The sequence below is a fragment of the Canis lupus genome, chromosome 12, assembly GCF_011100685.1.
Source record: "Canis lupus familiaris isolate Mischka breed German Shepherd chromosome 12, alternate assembly UU_Cfam_GSD_1.0, whole genome shotgun sequence".
Classification (NCBI taxonomy): domain Eukaryota; kingdom Metazoa; phylum Chordata; class Mammalia; order Carnivora; family Canidae; genus Canis; species Canis lupus.
The window spans coordinates 10,460,725-10,482,749 of NC_049233.1; the positions used below are offsets into that span (position 1 = coordinate 10,460,725).

Genomic DNA, 22,025 nt, shown 5'->3' on the forward strand with positions numbered 1-22,025 from the left:
CCTGCCGCCCCCCATGTATTCCCCGGGGTCTGAAGTGACCCTCAGACTCCTCACCCTGGGCCCAGCCTCACACCTCCTTCTTTTTTTTTTTTTTTTTTTTTAAGATTTACTTATGATAGACATAGAGAGAGAGAGAGAGAGAGAGAGAGGCAGAGACACAGGAGGAGGGAGAAGCAGACTCCATGCCAGGAGCCCGACGTGGGACTCGATCCTGGGACTCCAGGATTGTGCCCTGGGCCGAAGGCAGGCGCTGAGCTCCTGAGCCGCTGAGCCACCCAGGGATCCCCCCCCCTTTTTTTTTTTAAGATTTATCTATTTATTCACGAGAGACACAGACCCAGAGAGAATGAGAGAGAGAGAGAGAGAGAGAGAGAGAGGTAGAGACACAGGCAGAGAGAGGAGCAGGCTCCCCACAGGGACACCGATGTAGGACTTGATCCCGGACCCCGGGATCATGACCTGAGCTGAAGGCAGGCGCCCAACCACTGAGCCACCCAGGTGTCCCTCTCATACCACCACCACCACCACCACCACCACCACCACCACCACCACCACCTCCTCCTCCTCCTCCCCCTCCCCCTTCTCCTCCTCCTCCTCCTCCTCCTCCTCCTCCTCCTCCTCCTTCTTCTTCTTCTTCTTCTTCTTCTTTTTAAAGATTTTATTTATTTATTCATGAGAGACACACACAGAGAGAGAGACACAGGCAGAGGGAGAGACACAGGCAGAGGGAGAGACAGGCTTCATGCAGGGAGCCTGATGTGGGACTGGATCCCGGAACTCCAGGATCATGCCCTGTGCCGAAGGCAGGCACTAAACCACTGAGCCACCCAGGGATCCCCTCACACCTCCTTCTAAGAACAGGGAGGGATGGGCTGAGGAACTGGAATGTTCCCTCAACCAGAGAGGGCCTGCTGACCCAAGGCAGGAGGGAAGCAGCTTGAAAGTAGTTGAAGGGTCTGAAGTCAAGCATCCAGAAGGACTTCACGGCTGGCTCTGAGGAGTGGGAGATCTGAAGTAATTGAGAGGAGAAGGGAGGTTATGGAATCTTCCTTAGGAAAGCCCCTCCCCCCAGAAAAATTAAAAGTTAAAAATTAAAAAAAGAAAAAGAGGAAAGCCCCTCCCCAGAATGAGAGCAGCCCTGGATGGCTCCCAGGCAGAGGTTTGGGTCAGAGGCAGAGCAAATGATCCTTTTCTCAGGCTTCCTCTCTCCTTGCTTGCTTCCTCCACTGAATCAGTGACTGATTCATCCATTCATCAAATACTTGCTCAGTGCTAACGAAACCTACAGCACTTACGGAGTCCTTACCCTGGAGCAGACACTAAGTGCTCTACGAGTCTCATTTGTCTCTCTTTATTCTCATAATCCTGTGGGGGCTAGAGATGCTATTATTAGTCTCATCTTGCAGATGAGGAGACCTTGGCCCAGATAGGTTAAGTAACTTGCCCAAAGTCACACAGTTCATAAGGGACAGAGCTGGGATCTGGCTCTAAACAACTAGCTCCAGAATTTAGACGTCAGTGCCTGCACTGTGACGTTCTGTGTGCTTTTTGCACAGCCATGAAGAGCAGTAGTCCCTGGGTGCAGAGCCCTGGCTGGATGATTCTCTGGGTTTGGGGAGATGGGGTTCATGGGGCTATGTCTGAACTCCCTCAGGAGCCTGGAGCTCTGCTGTTGACCCTCTTCCTCCTCCAACCCTGGAAACATACCTTACTTGCCTCTCATCCACCCTTAGGTTCAGTCTCTAAGGAGGTAGAGCTTCTATCTCTGACCAGGGCCCAGGGCCTAGAAATTGAGTGAAGTGGTTAATGAAGAAAGATAGATGGCCACCCTTTTCCAGTGGCCTCCACATGATACTGCCCTGCTCCTTTTTTTTTTTAATTTTTATTTATTTATGATAGTCACACAGAGAGAGAGAGAGAGAGAGAGAGAGAGAGGCAGAGACACAGGCAGAGGGAGAAGCAGGCTCCATGCACCGGGAGCCCGACGTGGGATTCGATCCTGGGTCTCCAGGATCGCGCCCTGGGCCAAAGGCAGGCGCCAAACTGCTGCGCCACCCAGGGATCCCTACTGCCCTGCTCCTAAACACGGGACAGGATTGGCTGCCCACTCACCTCCCAGCTGTGTTCACCACCCCTTCTGGGAGCCAGCTTCAGAAGTTTCTAGAACCATGTGAGTCTCCAGCTCCAGCCTGGAGACGGCCTCTAGTTCATGCCCAGGCCTGGGCTCCAGGCAGGGAGAGGTCAGTTAGAAAGGGCAGCAAATGTAGCTGGGAGTTTTGGGGGATAGAGAGGATGATGGCTAGGGCCAGGCCCCTTAGTTCCATCCAGCCTCCATAGCACCTTCTCAGTGCCCCTGAGGCTGACCCAGAATTTTTAGAAGTTCATTTTCGTGCCCTTACCACTTCTTGCTTGCTGCTGCCCTAGCCCAGAACTAGTCTGAGGATTTTCTTCTGGTCATTTGCAAGGGGGTTTAACCTAAACCAAGCTCTGGCCTGTCTCCCCACTGAGCCAAGGACCCTAGGTAAACCCCACATCAGAGGTTGAGTTTGGGTCCTTGATTTTGGCACCAAATTGCATCCATGGGATCCTCAGCCTCCCAGCCCTTCGCCCTTGAACAAGCTTCTTCTCTGTCAGCTGCCACCCAGCCCAGCACTGTATTCACAGTGGGTGGAGGACCCAGGGGTCTGGGCAGGGTCCCCAAGGGAGGGGCTGGAGGCAGCTATAGGCATTTTGCCCACAGCTCACACTGCCAGGGCTTTAGTAAGCATTTAGCTGCCCTGGCCACTCTCCAGATAGTGACTCACGGGCCTTGCTGAGCTGACAAGCTGACAGTGCCTATCCTGACACATCCTAGCCTAGTGAGGGGTCAGCGGGGCCACCAGGGGAGCTCCAATTCAGTTCTCAGAACCGCAAGAGGCATGAAGGGTGGTGGATGGGGTCATTCCAGCTCAGGAGCTCAGCTTGCAGCAGCCACCTCACTGACCTTTCCAGACCCCCTTGGCCCCGTCGGACAAGTACACGCAAGGTAATCCATCCACATCTGTGTAGCCACCCTCTCCATCCCACTGTTCGGCCAATTGGCAGGATCGGTGGGGGCCAGGGAGGCCTTCCAAGGTCATCTCTTCCATTCCCCTATGTCCAAGTAGGAAAGCCCCAAGGAAGGAAATGCCACATCCTTTCTTGCATGCCACACACCGTGACTCACAGCCCTAGTGGCTGGAAAGAGCCCCTGGTGTCTGGTCTGTCTCCCTGTCTGGACCATGTCCATCTCTCTCATTCAGTCCTCCCAGGATGAGAACGACAGGCCCTGGGCGCTGGTCCTCAGGGACCCTTGCCATTGCAGTGCCTTCTGAGGATCCCAGCAGGCCTAGGGGCAGTATAGAGAAGGGAGAGAGGGAGAAGAGGAGAAAAGAGGAGGAAAACTCAGAATGTTTTAAAAAGTAGGGTTTTTTTGTTTGTTTGTTTAAGGTTTTATTTATTTATTTATGAGAGACACAGAGAGAGAGAGAGAGAGAGAGAGAGAGAGAGAGAGAGAGGCAGAGACACAGGCAGAGGGAGAAGCAGGCTCCATGCAGAGAGCCCAACGTGGGACTCCATTCCGGATCTCCAGGATCAGGCCCTGGGCTGAAGGCAGGCGCTAAACCGCTGAGCCACCCGGACTGCCCCCAGAATGTTTTAAGAAGTAGTTTTCCCTATATTTGGTATAGGATTTAATGGCCTAACAAATCACTTTCACTTACCCCTCTTCCCACCCTCCCTTTGGGGACAGGCCAGGTTATTTAACCTCTCCAGGTCTCAGTTTTTCTCATCTGTAAGGCAGTAAGGATGATTAGGCCTTCCCCCTTGGGTTGCTGTGAAGATTTAGCCAAGTGCCTCAAGGCACGCAATTAGCAATTAGCAGTCCGGGTGGAAAAGGTGAGGCAGGCTGATTTCAAAGAACAGTCCGAGTCAGGAACAGGAACCTAGGTCACCTGACTCAGAAATCCAGGACTCTGAGCTCAGTGCCACCATGGTGCACCCCCAGAAGGAGGAGGAAAGAAAGGACCCCGAGGAAAGAAAGCCTTGGGGGCACCCAGCAAGGGACGCGGGGGCTGGCTCCACAGGGGTATGGGTCTGCGCCATGGTCTGCCACCTAGCCCAGGCCCCTCCCAGAGTGAGGACCAGGAGACCCCACAGCGTGGCTTTCTAGAGTCTCCTCCAGATACACAGTTGTAAAAAGGGAGCTTGGCCTTTGGATCTCCAGCCCCATCGACCCCTCAGCTCCCTGGATCCTTCAGTTTCCACACAGGCTTCCTAACCCACCTCAAGATCCGCTCCAGGGTAGAGAAGGCAATGTGGACGTGGAAACACCAGGAGCTGTAGGGTTCACAGACCCGGGCTTGATTCCCAACCCTGCCACTTAAGGCTTCTCCTTGGAGGACCCTGGGAGCATTCATGGCTATACCCCTCCCAGGGCTGTGGGCACAGAGCTGGTTGGGATAAAGGGCTAGGGCTCAGCCACTGGCTATTGGGGTGGGACATAAGAATGGGAGGCACTGGGACTTCCCCGATGTCCCTGGATCCACTACACTTCCCCTGCAGCTCCTCTGCCTGGGGATTCCCTAATTGGTAGCTTGAGGCTGGGTCCTGCCCCTTGCCAGGGATCTGGAAGGGAACCAACTCCTACCCTACCCATGAGGCTAGGGGGAGGTGACAGGGGCCACAAGTCTCCTGAGGACAGAACCTGTCACATCCTGCCCAGGACAAGTCCCTGCAGGGTACTCCTCCCTGGCTGGGCTGCCCAAACACCTCCCTCCCCATCCCTGGGCTGGCAGAGGGGCCTCTGATCTGCTAGGGAAGGTATTTCAGCTCAGGGGAGCAAACACTCAGTGAGTGCCTACTGTGTATGGGAAACGGGGGAGGGGGGCGGGCAGGGGCCCTTCTAGGGCTTGGCAGTGGGAGGGGAGATGAGACAAGCCCGGCACAGAGTGGTGGGGCTGGCAGAGAGCCCCATCGGGGCACCTGTGCTGCCAAAACAGCAGGACAAGACTCGGGCCTCCCTGGCTCTGACTGCCCAAGCTGGGGGATTTCAGGGAGGTGGGGCAGAGAAAAGAATGGTGTTACTGCTTTTTCAGGAACCTTGTGCTGGTAGCTAGGTCCTCTGAGCCTCCTCCAGGGGCCTAACCCAGGGCAAGGGGATAGAGAGCTGCTCCTCTCTGAGAATCCTGTGTGTTCCTGCTGGAAGGAGTCATCTCTTTAGTTCAGTTCCTGTTTTAGGTTTGAGGAAACCAACACCCCAGAGACAGCAGGTAACTTGCCTGGAGGCCACACAGCAACTTCATTCCAAAGCCTGCCTCCTGACTCCCTGCCTGGTGTTCTTCCCACCCCACTTTGACTTAACTACACCTATAGACGCCTAGGCTGGCACTCCCTGGGTCAGCTCTGGGCCTCTGTGTGTGCCATCTAGACTGGTGTGCTGGAGTATGTGACGTGTCTGTGATCAGAGCCAAAGTCCAGGTCCTCATGGCATGTAGACCACTTTTTTGAATTCTTTCCCTGACTGCAGATTGCCCTTCTGGCCAGGTGCACCCTGGAGATAGCGCCCCTAGAACAGACTGAGCAAGAACTGGGAATGGCTAGGTGTTGCCCATCCCCATCACTGGGGGAGAAACCCTGCAAAGCATGGGTATGGGTTCTTCTGACTGATGTCACTAGGGGCTACTCTTCTGCTCTGAGAATGGTGTATCCTGCAATAACAGCCAACCCTCATGAGCACTTGCTGTGTGCCAGGCTCTATTCTAAGTGTCACCTCATTAATCCTCATGGTAGCACTAAGAAATAGGCACTGCTGCTACTTCCACCTCAGAGACAAGAAAATGGAGAACAGGGAGACAAGTCACTTGTCCAAAGACACACACCTAGTAGGTGGCAGAGCCAGAATTTGCCCTCCAGTCCACGCTGCTGTACTGTGGGTGGGATCAAGGTGAGTAGGCTAATGGGGCCAAATCCCACAGGTGCCTGTGTCCGTGGCCATGATGTCACCGCAGATGCTCACCCCCCAGCAGATGCAGCAGATCCTGTCACCCCCACAGCTGCAGGCCTTGCTCCAGCAGCAACAAGCGCTCATGCTCCAGCAGGTGAGTGTGGCCCCAAGGCAGCTAGGAAGTCAAAGAGGGGAGGATGGGGCAGGGTAGGCCTCCCATCTGGCCTCCCATCTCCCACCCTGTTTACTGCCAACATCACTGCTGGCCAAAGCAGTGGCAGAAACCAGAGAGACTGCTCAGGCTGGATTGATCTGCATTCCTTCAGGGCAGCTGGGGAGAGGTCAGAGGTCAGGCCTCTCCCACAGCAGCACCCCATGATCCCCCTCTTGCTGGCCTTGCTTCTGTATCCAGAACCCCAGGGAAAGGCAAAGTACTGGAACAGGCTGGCACCTTGTTGTGAAGTATTCAGGAGACCCACTGAGAGGCAGGGAGGGCCCAGAGCTGTGGGGGGCAGGAGCCCCCTCTCCCTTCTCCACACCCATACAAGGGACCTGCAGGGTGTCTGTTTCACCACCCCATTGAGACTCCCTACTTCTGCCTCCAGGAGCCTAGTAATGGGCAGGGCTGGGGTTGCTCTGGGGTCAGCAGTCCCCTGCGAGTGGTAACTCACTCCCACCCCTGTCCCCCTCCACATCCCACCCAGCTGCAGGAATACTATAAGAAGCAGCAGGAGCAGCTCCACTTACAGCTCCTCACCCAACAGCAGGCTGGAAAGCAGCAACCCAAAGAGGTAAGGGGCGTGGGCAGGGCTGATTGTACCTTCAGAGGACGGTTGTACCAGCCCTCTCCTGGCCAGAGGCTAGGCGTCCCAAAGTGGCCAGGAGAGGATTGCCCTGCGGAAATAGGAGACAAATCAAGAGGAGGGAATTGCGGGGCATGGGGAAATGAGACCAGGGATGCCCTCCTGCCCACTTGGTCCTCGCGTTGTCCAATTACTGAGAGTGGGCAGGCTGAGCCCTGTGTTCCCTGCACACATGTGTCCTGTTGCCCTTGCTCATGACCAGCTGCCTTGTTGTCGGGCCCTCTCCGGCCCACTTGTCTCTTAGTGACTTAGCACCTCGGCCCTCCACTCTAGCCCCTCAGCAAAACCACTTGCACTGCTCCCCCAAGGCCTGCCCCAACCTGTTGCCGCATGTAATATCCTGCCCTTCCCCTCCAGAGAACTCCCCAGCCTACACCCCCTGCCTCACCTGGACCGCAGGGCCTGCTGAGCTTCTGTACCAAGCCCCTTGGCTCCCCAACTCCATGTCCCAGACATGTGCCTCCCTCCTGCTGGCCAAACCACAGCCAAGTCCTGAGTTGCCTCTTCCCAGAAGGCTTCCCTGCTGACACCCAGTCATTTCCCAATGCCCTCAGCCTCCCCCCTCAAGCTCTTGTCATTGTTGCATTCCCAGCATTATCTCTAGGAAGGCTTTATTGAATAGCCAGCCCCCCACCCCACCCCCAGGGCAGGCAGGCAGAGACGTCCCTGCCTCCTGAGCACCCAGGACATGCTTGGCTCCTGGCGCTCAGAAAAGACTTGCTGACAGCCTGACTTGTCAGTGCCTGTGTGAAGAACTGAATGGGGGGGGGGGTGGGGGTGGGAGGGGGGACAGAGAGAGCGGGAGCAAACAGAGCTCCAGACCTACAGTGAGCAAGCGAGCAAGTGTGCGCCTGAGCAGTAGAGATGTGACTCTTCCCAGGGCCTGGGTCCTGATGACCAGCTGATGCTCATCTTTTAAAGTCCCATCAGACTCTTTGATTTTCTGTATCTAAGAAGCAGGAGAGGAGAGGAGCTGGAGGGGGTAGGCCCCCTCCTCAGTGCAGAAGGGGGGCACCCAGGCATGTGGGAAGGGTGCCCGCCAGGCGGGAGGGGCCCCCCTGACTCTGACAGGCTCATCGATCATTGTGATGAGAGCCCCCCCCTTTCCAGGCGAGCACAGCTGCGGTGTGAGGCGCTGAGGCAGCGGAAGGAGGGGGGCGGGAGCAGGGAGGGCGTCGTGCTGCGCGTCTGGCTCTGCTGTGTGTGTTTGCGCGTGTGCGTGCGTGCGTGCATGCGTGTGTTTACCGCGAGGAGGCATGCAGCCCTATGGAAGCTGGGCCGGGAGCAGAGAGGCTGCAGCCGCGGAGGCCACTACGACAGCTCCGGGGGCCGACAGGCCCTGGGAGGGGGTGGCCGCAGGGTGGGGGCCAGACAGCACGCCGGAGGCTGATGGCACCCCTCTCTGCCCGCCCCCTCGCACCCCCCACCAGGCACTGGGGAACAAGCAGCTGGCCTTCCAGCAGCAGCTCCTGCAAATGCAACAGTTGCAGCAGCAGCACCTGCTCAACCTGCAGAGACAGGGGCTGGTCAGCCTGCAGCCCAGCCAAGCCTCAGGGCCCCTCCAGACCCTCCCGCAAGGTGAGTGCCCGATGGCCCGCCCCCGGCCCCCGGGCGGGCACCCTCCACCCCACCCCCAGGGCCAGAGGGGAGGCCCTGTGGATTCCTGGGGCCCTGCCAGCCTCGCACCACTCTCTCTCCCGCAGCAGCCGTGTGCCCGACGGACCTGCCCCAGCTGTGGAAGGGCGAGGGCGCCCCTGGGCAGCCTGCCGAGGACAGCGTCAAGCAGGAGGGGCTGGACCTCACCGGCTCAGCCACCACCGCTACCTCGTTTGCCGCTCCCCCTAAAGTCTCACCCCCCCTCTCCCACCACACCCTGCCCAATGGACAGCCCACTGTGCTCACACCTCGGAGAGACAGGTGCCTGGGGCCTAGGCTGGGAGAGGGTGCTGCCACCTGGGGCAGGGGGACGGGTAGGCTCTGGACCGGGAGGGATGGCACCTGTGGTGAGGGATTGGATGGGGGGGCGGGGGCAGGGAGGTGGAGCTCAGGGCCCTGAAGTTTACCCCTCTCCCAGGGCACACATAATTGTTGTTGGCCTCTGGGAATCCCATATTAGGGAAAGAAATGTCACCAATGGGAGGGCCAGGCCAAGCTATGAGCTGGACCTAGGGCTGTTGGGGTCTTCAGGGTCCCTGACCACTGCCTCCCTCATGCTCTCCTAGCTCCTCCCATGAGGAGACGCCAGGCTCCCACCCCCTCTACGGACATGGAGAGTGTAAGTGGCCAGGCTGTGAGACCCTGTGTGAAGACCTGGGCCAGTTTATCAAGTAGGTGTCACCCTAATTCTCCACTGCACCCCCCCCGAACAAAAACCTTTCCATAGGGCCCATTACCCCCCAGCCTGCCACCTAGCTTGCCCCTTCTTGGGCCTTCAGCCACCAGCTGTCCTGCTGTCCTCACCCCTGGGGTGCCTAGCCTAGCTCCTTCCCTGCCCCCACCAGCTCCCTGATCCCCACCCCCACCCTCTTACCCATCTATATCGAGGGAACCAACAGCCTTCCTAAACCCCATCCCTTCGCTGTCAGAGCCCTGCAGGGTGAGAGTGTAAGAAGCAGGACAGGATGCCCCCACCGCCCTCCCCAGGTTCCCCCAGATTCAGCCAGAGACTGATGGCCTAGTGACAAGCCGGAAGACCAGTGGACAGGCAGGGTGGGAGGCGGCCAGGCGGCTGGCAGCAGGCGGCCAGCTGCCACAGCCGTGCCAGGCTCTGTCACTGACTGATTAACTCCGCTGTCTCCCAGACCCTTGCAGCATCAGGGTCAAACAAATTGTTTTCACGCTTCGTCAGAGGTTTACTTAATTAGTTCATTTGCAATTAGATCTCTCTGTAGCTGGGATTTTAGCAAAGACATCAAAAGGAGGCTGACGAGAAGGCGGAGAAGGCGGCTTCCCGTTGCCCTGTTGCCCTGTTTTTTTCTCCCCCCACCTCTTTCCCTTTGTATCTCTTGGTCTGTCTGCTCTTCAGGCTGTGGGCAGGAGATGGGAGCATGGGATGGGAGCAGAGGATGGGAGGGTGGTGGCAGCAGGCAAAGTCGGGCCAAGTCTCTCTTTTCTGCCCCCTCCTCCCCTGAAGACACCTCAACACAGAGCACGCCCTGGATGACCGGAGCACAGCCCAGTGCCGGGTGCAGATGCAGGTGGTACAGCAGCTGGAGATCCAGGTGCGGCTCTGACCATGTTTGGGAGGGACGTGGGGACCCCCAGATCTCTACCCCCTCAGCACTGACTTTCCAGGAGGGTTTTTGAGGATCTCAGAGATGGGTCATCTTGTGCTTTCTTGCTCCTAAGTGCCATGGTCACAAGGTGATTGCAGTTAGATTCTCAGGAGCAAACCAAGGTTGGGAGTGTATCTGCTGGGAGGCCTGGAAGACCAGCATCCGTATAAAAACAATCAAAATACCAACAGCTAACATGTTGAGCACTTGCTTGGTGATGACTTAAACGCTTTCCCTATATTAACTCAAGGAATCCTCTAAACAGCCGAATACAGCAGGTATTATCATCATCCCCATTTTACAGATATGGAAAACTGAGGCCCAGAGAGGTGAAGTGAGTTGGCTTCTGGTCACTCAGCCCAGTGGGTGGCAGAGTGGGGATCAGAACCTAGGCAGTCTGGTTCCCGAGTCTATACTACGTAGCACACAGTACTCTGGACAGTCCATCAGGCAGCATGATGGACAACATTTACCCAGTTCTCTGGTACCTAGCAGAGTGCCCTGCCCTGAGAGGGTAGTTGTGAAAGACCTATTGAATTTATGAATGGGGGTGAATGAATCATTCATCTATTCCTGTGTTTCCATTCATTGCGCGAGGACCCTCACACATAAGTGCCACTGAACTTGGGTGTTGTTCAGCCACAGCCTCTGCCTTCGATGGAGAGAAAAGGCATGTGTTGTTAGCAAGGAGGCCCCTGACTTGTAGCTCAGCAGCTTACTGAGCTCGAGCCTGGGATGCACAGTCTGGAGGAGAAGCAGGGAGGGCTTCCCAGAGCAGGCAACCCCAGGCCCTGGCCTTGAGGGTGTGAGGGGGCAGGGCAGAGCTGAGGCCTTCCAGGAGCAGGGGACAAGAGGGAGCCAGGGACTGATAGGCCAGGCTGAGGAGAGCGGTGGGGGGAAGAAGGGTTATCTTGGGTATCTGGGTGGGGAAAGGTGGGATGTAGAGGAGGAGGAGGGTCGGACACCTCCGGGGCTCAGCCCCTGCCCACCTCCCACCTCTCCACAGCTCGCCAAGGAGAGTGAGAGGCTGCAGGCCATGATGGCTCATCTGCACATGCGGCCCTCCGAGCCCAAGCCCTTCAGCCAGCCAGTGAGTGATTCCCCTCTCCCTGCGGCCCTCCCAGGACCCCTGGGACCCCCACCCTTGGCGCCGGTCTCAGCACCCTCCCCATTGCTCACAGCTGAACCCGGTCCCTGGCTCCTCCTCATTCTCCAAGGTGACCGTCTCTGCAGCAGACTCGTTCCCAGATGGTCTCGTGCACCCCCCCACCTCGGCTGCTGCTCCTGTCACCCCCCTTCGGCCCCCTGGCCTCAGCTCTGCCTCCCTGCACAGTGGAGGCCCCGCCCGCCGGAGGAGCAGTGACAAGTTCTGCTCCCCCATCTCCTCAGGTAAGGATTGCCAGGAGGGTCATTTGCCCCCCAAGCTGGACCCCCCATCTGGCTACCTCATCCTCTGCCTATCTCCCCCAGAGCTGGCCCAGAATCATGAATTCTACAAGAATGCCGATGTCAGGCCCCCTTTCACCTACGCCTCCCTCATCCGCCAGGTGAGCATGGAAGGTAGAGTGGGTGGGAAGGGCACACAGGCTGCACCCCCAGCTCAGCGTCCCAGCCTCCGCAAGGGTCCTGGGACCGGAGGAGGCTGGCACATGGCTCTCCTTCCCAGCTTTACACCCTCTCACACAGGTTCCATTTGAGTCTACGCGATGCTCATGCAGACGTGTCTCTGAGGGCATGCGCACTGTTTTTTGCGACCCACACCCACTGTGTCATTCAGCCTCATTCCCATGTACATATGCTCCCAAGAGACTGTTTTCCTATAGACTTATGGTCACTCTCGGTTGCTGCCTCTCTCTCCCCGCCCCCCCCAACCCTCTCATACACACGTGCTTAATGCTCACATCGCATTCATATGAACATACATTTACACAGTTGTCCTCTTGCTCTGATCTCCGTGAACAGGCACACATGTCCTCACACGTATTCCCATACATGCACACATACCCCATCTCATGCTTTGGGTGTGCTTTGCCAAAATCAGGATAAATTGCAAACAGCCCCCACCCTGTGGACATCTCCCTCCTGAGAGTACTGCTTCATGCCCATTCCCGGGCAGGGACTCCTCTGAGGCCAGTTTCTCTTGTGAAGGAATTCATTTGCTCCTCACACAAGTGCAGAGCCCTGGAGGCTTGCGTTTCCTCTGGCCTCTGGCTGGGCTGTAAGCAGCCTGCCTGCCTCGGGGCATCGACAATACCCACCAGTCCACTTGTCTACAGGCCTCTGCAGTGGGTGTCCTCTGTTCTCAGGGTGGGAGTCAGGGGCCAGGCAGAAGGGAGAGACCTCAGGCCTGTGACCCTTCAAAGCCCAGACAGAGGGTCCCTCTGCACTTTTCTTGCCCACAGGCCATTCTGGAAACCCCCGACAGGCAGCTGACCCTGAATGAGATCTATAACTGGTTCACCAGGATGTTCGCCTATTTCCGGAGAAACACTGCCACCTGGAAGGTGAGGCCTGCTCCTTCCTCCTTGTCCAGGGGCCCCAGTCACTCTCAGACATTTCCACATCCCTTTGAGACCAAGGCTTCGTAACATTTAGTCCCCTTAGAGGGGTACTGGGCTGCACCATGGGCCCTTCCACCCCATTTCAGCATGGGCTATGGGATGTTCTCTAACTGCCTCTTAATAGCCCCTTCTTTCCAGCCTCTGCTGCCTTCTTTCTGGGAAGAAGTCCTCCTCTTCCCTGGAGTGCTCCCCCATAAGCCCCATGAAGTAGGACCTCAGGGAGCCAGTAATGCCCGAGCATGTCAGGGAGGTCTGGGTTACCCTCTTGAGACCCTAAGGGTCTGGGTACCTTGGCTGAAGGTGCATGTTTGGAAGCTGTGGGGTGCGATGAACAGACACAGGGATGGGCCAAACAAGACCTGTGGACTGTGCTTGGGGACACAACATCAGGCACCCCCACTCTCTCCCCAGCTCTGCCATGACGGCAGGAAGATAATTGTCTCCATCCAATTAGTCATTTCAACACCTTCGGCCATAGATGTTACTCAGGAGACCGCAGGCAGGGAAGGGAGGGACCCTACAAAAATGGGACACGGAGATGTGGACTGGGGCGCTCAGCCGTTTGTTCTCCCATAGCCAAGATGGGAGGGATGTGTGTGTCCGTGTGTCTGTCTGATGGGTGAGAATATTAGGGTTTGTGCAGCAGAGTGGAAAGTGATATTTAAATGGGGGTGGGGGTGGAGGGAAAGTGAAGGGAGTGTTGGCGCCCTGAGGGGAAGGTTAGACACCTGGGAAGGAGTACTTAGCTCAGGACCTTAATTGGATCCCTGGCTCTTGAGTCCCCCTGCTGGCCAGCTCAGAAACTGCAGCAAAACCGGCTACCGCCGCGCAACGCGGCTGGCTTTCAACAAGTGTCACTGAGGCCCCATCCCCACCACCAGTGCCCGATGGGGTGGAGTCTGCATAGGGCCCCCTCTCCTCTGCCCTGAAATGTGCTAACTGCAGCAGGAGAGACTGCTCCACGGCCCTTCATAATTCCCAAAGCTGGGGAGAGAGGCTTCAAGGCTGGGACAGCTGCTCTGATTGGCTGTGAGTGATGTCATTTCCTGCCAACCACAGTCCTGCCCTCTCCCTGAGCCCGCAGGGCCTTGTTGGGACCACCTGGTCCAGTCTCCAACCCCCAGACCAGATTGCATACCAGGTTTTAAAAAAATGATAGAGTCCTATACAAACATAAAGGATCATTACAATTTTCATCTAATGTTTGTATTCATAATGCAGATTAATCCCCTACCTGTCGGGATGAGAATATAGAGCCTCGCTCCCCATAAGACAGCCTCCTTCTTGGGGGCAGAGTGCCACTCACCCACCTACCCTCCATTCCCGTACTCTCTTAACTGTACCACCCTGCTCTCCTTTTTTGCAATCAGAAAGAGCTAGTGTGGGTGACTTGCACAAACCCCTCAATGACCATCCTGAATCCCCGGTTAGCCGAGCCCCTTTGACCTTCTATGCTACAGTCCATGGTTGCCTGGTAGCCAGGGTCATCCCAGTGGTGTGTCTCTTGCTCCCGGGTGTTCATGTCCACCTCCCCTCACCTCCTATAGGGTCCTGGTTCAACACTAGCTGAATGAGCAGGTGACTTTCCCAGTTGGTGGTGCTCTGCCGCTGCCTCCGCCACTTGGAGCACTGCCTGTGCCCTCCCTCCCTGTGGCACAGCAGATCTAGCTCAGCTTGAGCTCCACTTTGACCTCCAGGATTTTTGCAGCCAAGCTTCATTCACGTTCCTTGGGAAATGTATCCTTGTCTACACCTGACTGTTCACCTTCCACCAACCACCCATTTATCTGCCCCTTGAGGTCCCTCTTCTCAACTCTTCCTCCTCTTGTCCTCCTCCTTTCACCCTTCTGGCCCACACTCCAAGATGCTGTCCACCTCAGACCAGGGCAGCAGGGTCGGGAGCCAGTGTGGGCCGGGCCAGCTGCCATTCATCCAGGGACAGAGCTGCCATCTGCCAAGCCGATGGTCCTCACCAGCCCTCCTCCTGTGTCCATCCCCTCCCAGGGCCCGTGTTGTGGGCCTGTCCTTTTGTTTACGCAGCCCCCGCCAGACCCCTTAAATTGCCGTTAATGTTTCAGCGTAACGAATTAGTCTCTCATCACGAATCAGGCTTCGAAATGAGGGAAAAAAGCCCCGGTGAGGCCATCCTCGGAAATTGGGGTCATTCTCATTTGCAAAGCGGAGGATCGGAGCCCCGTAATGCGGGCAAATTTATTCCGAGGCAGGAGCCCCGGCGTGATTAGGCCCTTTGTAATTATCGCTCCAAGAGATTCCACTCCAGCCGCCCGCCTCCCTCGTGGATTAGCAAGCGAGTCGGAAAAATACACAGGATTTAATTAGAGGCAAATTAAAATTGGTAATGAAATCGGGCCAGTTGCAAGTGGCAAGAGTTGGAAGGGAGAGAGGGAGAGGGGATCTCCAGGGGCACAAGCTGCCCGCCCTGCCGGCTTTCTTCCCCGTTTAGAAATGTAAAGAGGAGACAAGGATGGGGACAAGGCGGGGGAGACTGTGGGAGGACAGGTAACAGGGACAGGAATGGCGGGGGTGGGGGGTGGGGCTGAAGCTGAGAGAGGAGAGTACAGGGACAGGACTGAGGGACTTGGCAGGAGTTGGTGGGCCAGGGCCCTCATCTAGGCCCCCTGGAGGGAATGGGGCCAAGCTCCCCCCAACCCGCCCAAGTGTCCTACAATTCAGATGGCCTCAATTCCTAAAGTCACCACCAGAAGGAGGTGGGAGCGACAAGGTGACTTCTCTCTTCTTTCCTCTTCCTGCCTCACAGCTACTAAATCCATGCTCTCCTTTCTCCCAGTGTATTTCAACAAGTATGTATGAGAGGCCTGCTGTCTACCTCATGCTCTTAAGCTGTCTCTTCTCAAAGCCATGGCTCCCATACTCCTAGAGGCTGGAGAGGCTTGCAGTGAGAGTTCCTGATTTATTTCCAGAACTTCCAAAGCCTCATAGAAATTTTGCATGCACCTGAGATAACAGGTCCCAGGCTCACTGATGTGCCAGGGCCCAAGTGCAGGCTCATGGCGACCAGGAGCCCCCAAGTGACAGCAACATGTGTCTGATCAGTGCTGCCGGGGGAACCAAATTATTACTACCTAGGTGGTGTTCAGTTGGTAGGCAGAGTTTTCCAAAATATGGCAGGGAGAAGGGGACTGGATCATAAAATGGGTTGTGGCAATGAAGACCCTGACAGACCCTGCAGTCCCTGGGTGGTGGGCAGGAGAGAGGCCTGCCTGCCAGCCCCAACCCCAGCTGGGACTCCTCACTGAGACAGCCCCAGCCTCCCTGGGCCTGGGGAGTGGGACCAGGTGGGACAGGTGGGACAGGTGCTTTGCCCCTTGCACCCACCCGAGCCCGGAGAGGGTGGAGAAACCTGCTCAGAGCATGCACCTTGTCACCACCCCCAGAATGCTGTGCGGCACAATCTCAGCCTGCACAAGTGCTTCGTGCGTGTGGAGAACGTCAAGGGCGCCGTGTGGACTGTGGACGAACGAGAGTATCAGAAGCGGAGGCCGCCAAAGATGACAGGGTATGTGGACTCAGCCCTGAGCAGGGTTACTCACCTGGGGCATGGACTGGGCCACCCACCCCATTTTTCACCAGGACACCCCTGTGTACCCCCGTCCTTCCCACTTCGGAGGTGGGGTGCGGAGAAAAGGGATGCAAGAACCCAGGAGAGTGACAGGTGGACGTTTATGTCTTATTCTGTCCCTATGTCTAAATGAGGGAAGGAGCTGGGGGGAGGGGGGGCCTGCCACCAGAGAGACACAGAGACTGAGGGTAGCCATGGCCAGAGCTGGAACACGGGTGGATGCCAGGTAGTATGGCTGTTGGTGAGGTGGCTGCCAGCCCCAGAGCCATACTCCCCTGTCTCCTCACAGGATGAGCTCATCTCTGAGGTCCCCAGGTCCCACCTCTTTGTTTTATAGGGAGAAGAGACCCAGAGAGGGCAAGGGGCTGGGGGGGAGGTCACACAGCAGATTCCTGGCAGAGCTGGGTGTCTGAACTCCCACCTTTTATGTTCTGCTGTAGCAAGCAGCATTTTCATTGGAAACTGAGGAAGTTGGGAGAGGGCGGAAACCTCCCATTGGCTTCCAGGGGTCTCTTACCCACCCCATGTGCTCCTGACGCGCGGCCCTTCTTTGCCTGTGCTGCTTGTCCAGAGGCCTGCTGGGAGGAGAGAAGTCGGACAGTTAGATTGGGTACCTCTGTGGGTGCCGTTTCCCCTCAAAGATCCTCCTGGGAAAAGAGCCTCTCTCTGCCAGGCGGTTGGTAGGGGATATATAGGAAGGTGGCCTGGAAAAGGGAAGAAAGCCATCTCCTTCTGAGTGCCCCCTATACACACATACTAGTCACAGCACTGGTATGTCTCTTTACCAACTTGGTCAGAAGACCTGGGTTCCGGTGCACCTCTGCTTCTCACTGGCTGTGTGACCTTGGGCCAGTTCCTTCACCTCTCTTAGATTGTCTGTAAATGGGGAATAAAGGATTAATCATTATGGGAGAGGGGCAGCCTTGAGCCACTGCTTTACAGGACCCAACTCCTACACACCTTCCTGTGCACAAAAGTCTCTGGTGCAGAGCACACAAGGACCTGCTGAATGCGCAGCTGTTAGATGTCCCAAAATTCGGGATGGCAAGATGGTGTGGATGTTACAGATACAGGACTCTTGGGGCTCTAGCTTGGACCCGGTGAACCCTGGAACATCTAGACAGCAGATGTGAAGTAGCGTGATGGAAGACAGGCATGAGGAGGGATCCCCGTTCCCACTTGCCAGCTCCGAGACACTGCACCTGCTCCAGAGCCCCTGAGAGCCCCAGCGCTGGACGCGTGGAGGGGGCTGTCCATATGTGCTGTGCCCTGTCAACGTGAGGGCTGAGTAAGATGGAGTGCACAGGGACTTGGCAGACAGCACTGACCCTGCTCCAGCCTCCTAGGACCATGAATGGAATGGGCCCTGGCACAGAGCAGGGCCTAGTAAGGCTGAGGGCGTGAAGGAGGAGCAAGTGAATGAATGAACCCAACACAGCCTTCTCTGTCTTCCAGGAGCCCCACCCTGGTGAAGAACATGATCTCGGGCCTCAGTTACGGAGCACTTAATGCCAGCTACCAGGTGAGTGCACCCTGGCCGGAGCCAGCCCCTTGCTTTCCTGCCCCCACACACTGACCTTCACCCCCTGTCCCCCGCCGAGGGCCCATCTGTCAGAGGAGGGCCAGGAGGGTGAAGGCCGCCCTGGGTGGCCCAAACCCCAGCCCTCTGCCCCACCCGACTCAGGGCTCAGCCCCCACCTCTGCTGCTTCAGGCGGTCCAGAGAGCAAGGAGAGCATTGGTTGGCATAACCAATGGTGTTCCCTGGCTTGTCGTTCTGGGGTCTTCTGTCTCCTGGGAAGGGATAGGGATAGGTTGGGTCCAAGCTCCCAGGAAAGCTGGGAGAAGGCCAGTCAGGGTCATGATCTGGCCTTGCGGGGGGGGGGGGGGGGTGTGCTGTGTTGGAAAGGCCAGGCCTGGGTGGGCTGGGGAGTCCCTGAGATAGATCTGCTCTCAGGATCAGCACATAGACTCCCTGGAGGTTCTTTGGGGGTGGGGGCAGGGATATACCTGACTGCCTGGAGCCGGCTGACAGGGCCAACCCTGTGCCCTCCAGGCTGCCCTGGCCGAGAGCAGCTTCCCCCTCCTCAACAGCCCTGGCATGCTGAACCCGGGCTCCGCCAGCAGCCTCCTGCCCCTCAGCCACGACGAAGTGGGCGCCCCCGTTGAGCCACTGCCCAGCAATGGCAGCAGCAGCCCCCCTCGCCTCTCCCCGTCCCAGTACAGGTGAGCACATGGCCTGGACCCCCCCAGTGCCCCCCCTAATGCCCCTGCAGGTGGGATCCCCATCTCAAACCCCCCCACACACACATACCTGTCTTCCCAGGACTGGTGATCTCTCTCTCTCTCTCCCTCCTTTTTCCTGGCGCCTCTCCCTCTTCTCTCCCTTCTTACTCTCCTCCTCCTCCCCCTTTCATTCCCCTCCTTCCACAATGACATCTTCCTCTTCTCCTTTCCCACTGTTTCATCTCCTCCTGACCAGAGGCAACCTCCGTCCATTCCAGCCTTCCCCTTCCTCAGAGAAAAGCTCCTGGGGAGATCAGACCTAAAATTAAGGCCTCAGTAGCTCAGGGATGAGCTGGGGAGGCTAGCTGGGGACACCCCACTGCACTCTGACCTTCTGGATGTTGGGGGGGGGCAGGGGAAGGCCCCTGGGACACCCACATGATCCCTTCTGTCACAGCCACCAGGTGCAGGTGAAAGAGGAGCCAGCCGAGGCAGAGGAAGACAGGCGGCCAGGCCCGCCCCTGGGCCCCCCCAACCCCAGCACTGCGGGGCCTCCTGAAGACAGGGACCTTGAGGAGGAGCTGCCAGGAGAGGAACTGTCCTAAGGGCCTCTAGGGGCAGGCGGGGCAGGGGTGAGACCCCTCCCTCCGGACCCCAGGCCCCACCTACCCCCACTCCTCAGCCCCGCCCAAACCTCAAGGCACTTCCAGGACTCAGATTGGGGGGCTGGGCCAGCGACTCCCGATGTGACCTGACTGACAGACGCTCGGGGAGGGGGGCAGGGACAGGCCCGCCCCCGAGGGGACACATAACCCCTGGTCTGGGACCGGCAGAGGACACGGAGGGCCCAGACCCTTTCTCAGACCCTCCCCTACATCTGAATACCGCCTCCCCCCAACCACCAGCAGCAGCAGGGCCCTCCTCCCCCACCAGCTCTCCCCTACAGGGCCCCTCAGCGCCATGGAGACCCGCAGGCGGGGCTAAGCCACCCCTCTCCAACCCAGGGCCCCTCGCACCTGGCTCTGGCAGTGTTTTCTGGCCAGAGGCCCCCCACCTTCCTAATTTGTGCTCCCTTCCTCCTCCTTTTCCGTACTGTGAAAAAATCTCCCCGCTGCCCCCAGCTCCCACCCCGGCCCAGGCTGTAGGGCCGGGGGAGCTGAAGTTTCAGACCACCCCCGCCCCAAGAGCACCAGCCCCCTCAGCTGTGCCCACTGGCAAGCTGCAGCTGGGGCGGGACAAGTTGTGTGCCCTGTGGGGATCTGTGGGAGCAAGGCTGCTTGGCTCCAGCCTCTGCCCTGGACCTAAGACCGAGCCCAGGCTGAGCTGAGCCGCTACCCCCTTCCCTGGGTGCCCCACACTGGGGAGCAGAGGAAGAGGCCCAGGGCCGGCCTCCTCACAGAGAGGTCTGTGCCTGGTGGACTAACGGAGGGAGGGGGCACCGCTGAAGGGAGCCGCCCTGCCCTTGAGGCTGGAGCTGGCGTCACAGGCAACGCTGGTGCCACCCAGGAGCATCCTGCCTCTGTCACAGCAAAGGCCAGGCAGAAACCAGGCTTGAGGGGCAGGTGGCTTCTGTGACCCAACAGGTCACCCCCAGCCTACAGGTCCCCCATTGTAGTTCTCTCTCACCCTCCCTCAGCACCCCTCCCTGACCCCTCTCCACCCCCCAGTTAAACCAATGACCAAAGACCTTTCTTATGCCGGAAGCAAAAACCAAAACTTTTTGTTGGCTTCTTCCTTTGTTGCCTCCCACACCCCTGCTCCTCCTTGCTCCCTACCCTGGCCCCAGGCTGGAAGCCCTCCCTCCACTTAAGTTATTGTTTTAAACCAAAGTTTACAGTGTCTGTTGGTGGCCCAGACCCTCTCTCCACCCTTCCTCCACCCCACCCCGAGGACCCTGGGACTCAGTAGAGGCTGGGGGCTCTGCTCACCCCAACTCTGCTCTTGGCCAGCCTGGAGGAAGGAATGAGGGCAGAGGGAAGGAGATGTGCTGCCCTCAGCATCCCAAGGGGTTCCCATCTCCTCGGGCCGTGGGCCTTGAGCCCGAGTCCCAACCCTGGGCTGCTTCCTGGGGGCTCTGCAGACCCCTCACTAGGACCAAGTCCCCCCATCACGCTGGGAGTGTGGATTCCAGCAAAGGAGCTGGAAAAAAAAAGTGAGACTCCACAGACCCCCTATGGGGGACCCCAACTTAGGCCGAGGACTGGGTATGTTGGATGCTCATGATACCCCAGGCCAGGCCCCTTTGCTGAGAAGACTCCTTGGACTATTTCCCAAGAACCCCCTCCCCACATACACCCCTTCACAAGCCACCCCTCCTAAGAGGCAGGGGGCCGTCCGCCCCCTCCCCTGTGTACTCCCCACCTGTGTTCTGTTTGACCAGCACAGAAATATTAAACGTCCTCTATTCACCGGGCCCTGCGTGTGTCACCAAGGTGAGGGGGGGAAGGACACTAAAGTGGAAAGATGGCTCTGGGGGGCCGAGGGCAGCAGGCCTGGTGGACAGCGGGGAACCCTAGGGGCGCTCTCTGGGAATGCGTGAGTGGGCCAGGAAGGGGCCCCGCCAACCTCTCTGCTCCTCCTGCCCGCCTCTTCCACTGTCCTCCACGTTCTCTGGTATTTTCTCCTAACCCAGGTTCTGTGGGTCATTCTGCTTTTTCCCAAAGCCACAATTCCTTCTTGCCGGTCCCGCCCCTCCTCCAAGGGTGTGTTCATCAGATTTCCTTCAGGGATGCGGAGGGTCCCTGCTGCGGGGGTCCCCACCACCTAAGACATCCGCCTGCAGGCCCAGCTGCCCTTCTGGGCGCGTCACCGTCTCCACAGTGGAGAGGGTGCTGCCTGGCTGGGGTGACTGGGGCTGGGGCTGTCGGGTGGGTTGTACCTGCCACTCGGTGTGGTGTCAGTGTCGTACCAGTGGGCTCAGGGTCCGGAAAGGGGTCGCTGTGTTGCTGGGGTAAGGGCACCCTGGACAGTTAGGGGAGGGGAGGGAGGAAGCCTAAGCTGTCAAACCAGAGGCGTGTCCTTCAGGCCCCACCGGTTCCTGGCCCCGCCGACCTCCGTGTCCGGTGCCAACCACCCACCAGTTTCATCCTCCAGGACCTCCAGCCCCTTCCAAACACATCCTCCTCAAGGGTAGGGCCCCCCAGAAAGAATGTGTGTACTTGGGGGGAAGCAGGGAGGTCAAAGGGAGGGTGTGGAGAAGGCAACCCAGTTGGAATCCCTTACCCTTCTGGCAAATCACCAAACTGCTGGAACTTTCCAAAAAACACATTGAGTGATGGTGGGGAGTGGGATAGGAAAGAGGGCAAGATCTGGAAATAGTCTTTGCTGACTTCTCAGAACTGTCTTGTCCCTTCCTGCTGCTTTCCACCACGATCTGTTACCTTCTTCATCTCTCTGCCTCACCCCTGTCCATGCCACCGTCTCCCCCTGCCCTAATCCTCTGGACACTTGCACAGAGTCTGGGGTGAATCCCTGTTCCTCCTCAGGGCATCTCAGAGGGTCTAGCCCGGTCAGGCCAAGGGACCTCTGCGTGGAGTCTG

The 22,025-nt window shown here is 57.8% G+C and overlaps 1 protein-coding gene and 1 long non-coding RNA gene across 11 annotated transcripts in view; one reads left to right on the forward strand and one right to left on the reverse strand.

Annotated features, from left to right (window-relative positions):
- FOXP4 (forkhead box P4) overlaps positions 1-20,899 on the forward strand; it is a 54,037-nt gene extending 33,138 nt beyond the window's left edge. For 4 of the 9 annotated variants that reach the window (XM_038554010.1, XM_038554013.1, XM_038554011.1 and 1 more), the window contains exons 4-17: positions 5,994-6,116; positions 6,667-6,753; positions 8,256-8,403; positions 8,529-8,742; positions 9,048-9,152; positions 9,959-10,046; positions 11,107-11,190; positions 11,282-11,489; positions 11,571-11,647; positions 12,503-12,604; positions 16,078-16,199; positions 17,718-17,784; positions 18,317-18,486; positions 18,944-20,899. In XM_038554010.1, the coding sequence (XP_038409938.1) occupies positions 5,994-6,116; positions 6,667-6,753; positions 8,256-8,403; positions 8,529-8,742; positions 9,048-9,152; positions 9,959-10,046; positions 11,107-11,190; positions 11,282-11,489; positions 11,571-11,647; positions 12,503-12,604; positions 16,078-16,199; positions 17,718-17,784; positions 18,317-18,486; positions 18,944-19,091 (1,743 nt within the window). In that variant the 3' untranslated portion in view covers positions 19,092-20,899. The remainder of the gene's footprint in view (positions 1-5,993; positions 6,117-6,666; positions 6,754-8,255; positions 8,404-8,528; positions 8,743-9,047; positions 9,153-9,958; positions 10,047-11,106; positions 11,191-11,281; positions 11,490-11,570; positions 11,648-12,502; positions 12,605-16,077; positions 16,200-17,717; positions 17,785-18,316; positions 18,487-18,943) is intronic. The other 5 variants (XM_038554015.1, XM_038554017.1, XM_038554016.1 and 2 more) reach the window with 3 other exon arrangements.
- Positions 15,182-18,103, reverse strand: LOC119874161. 2 transcript variants are annotated; one of them, XR_005367688.1, is made up of 3 exons: positions 17,961-18,103; positions 17,048-17,138; positions 15,182-16,840 (listed from the first exon to the last, which is right to left on the reverse strand). It is a non-coding gene; the product is annotated as an uncharacterized LOC119874161 (long non-coding RNA). The 2 variants fall into 2 exon arrangements; XR_005367687.1 differs by lacking the exon at positions 17,961-18,103 and adding an exon at positions 17,223-17,783.
- Positions 20,900-22,025: the final 1,126 nt, after the last annotated feature.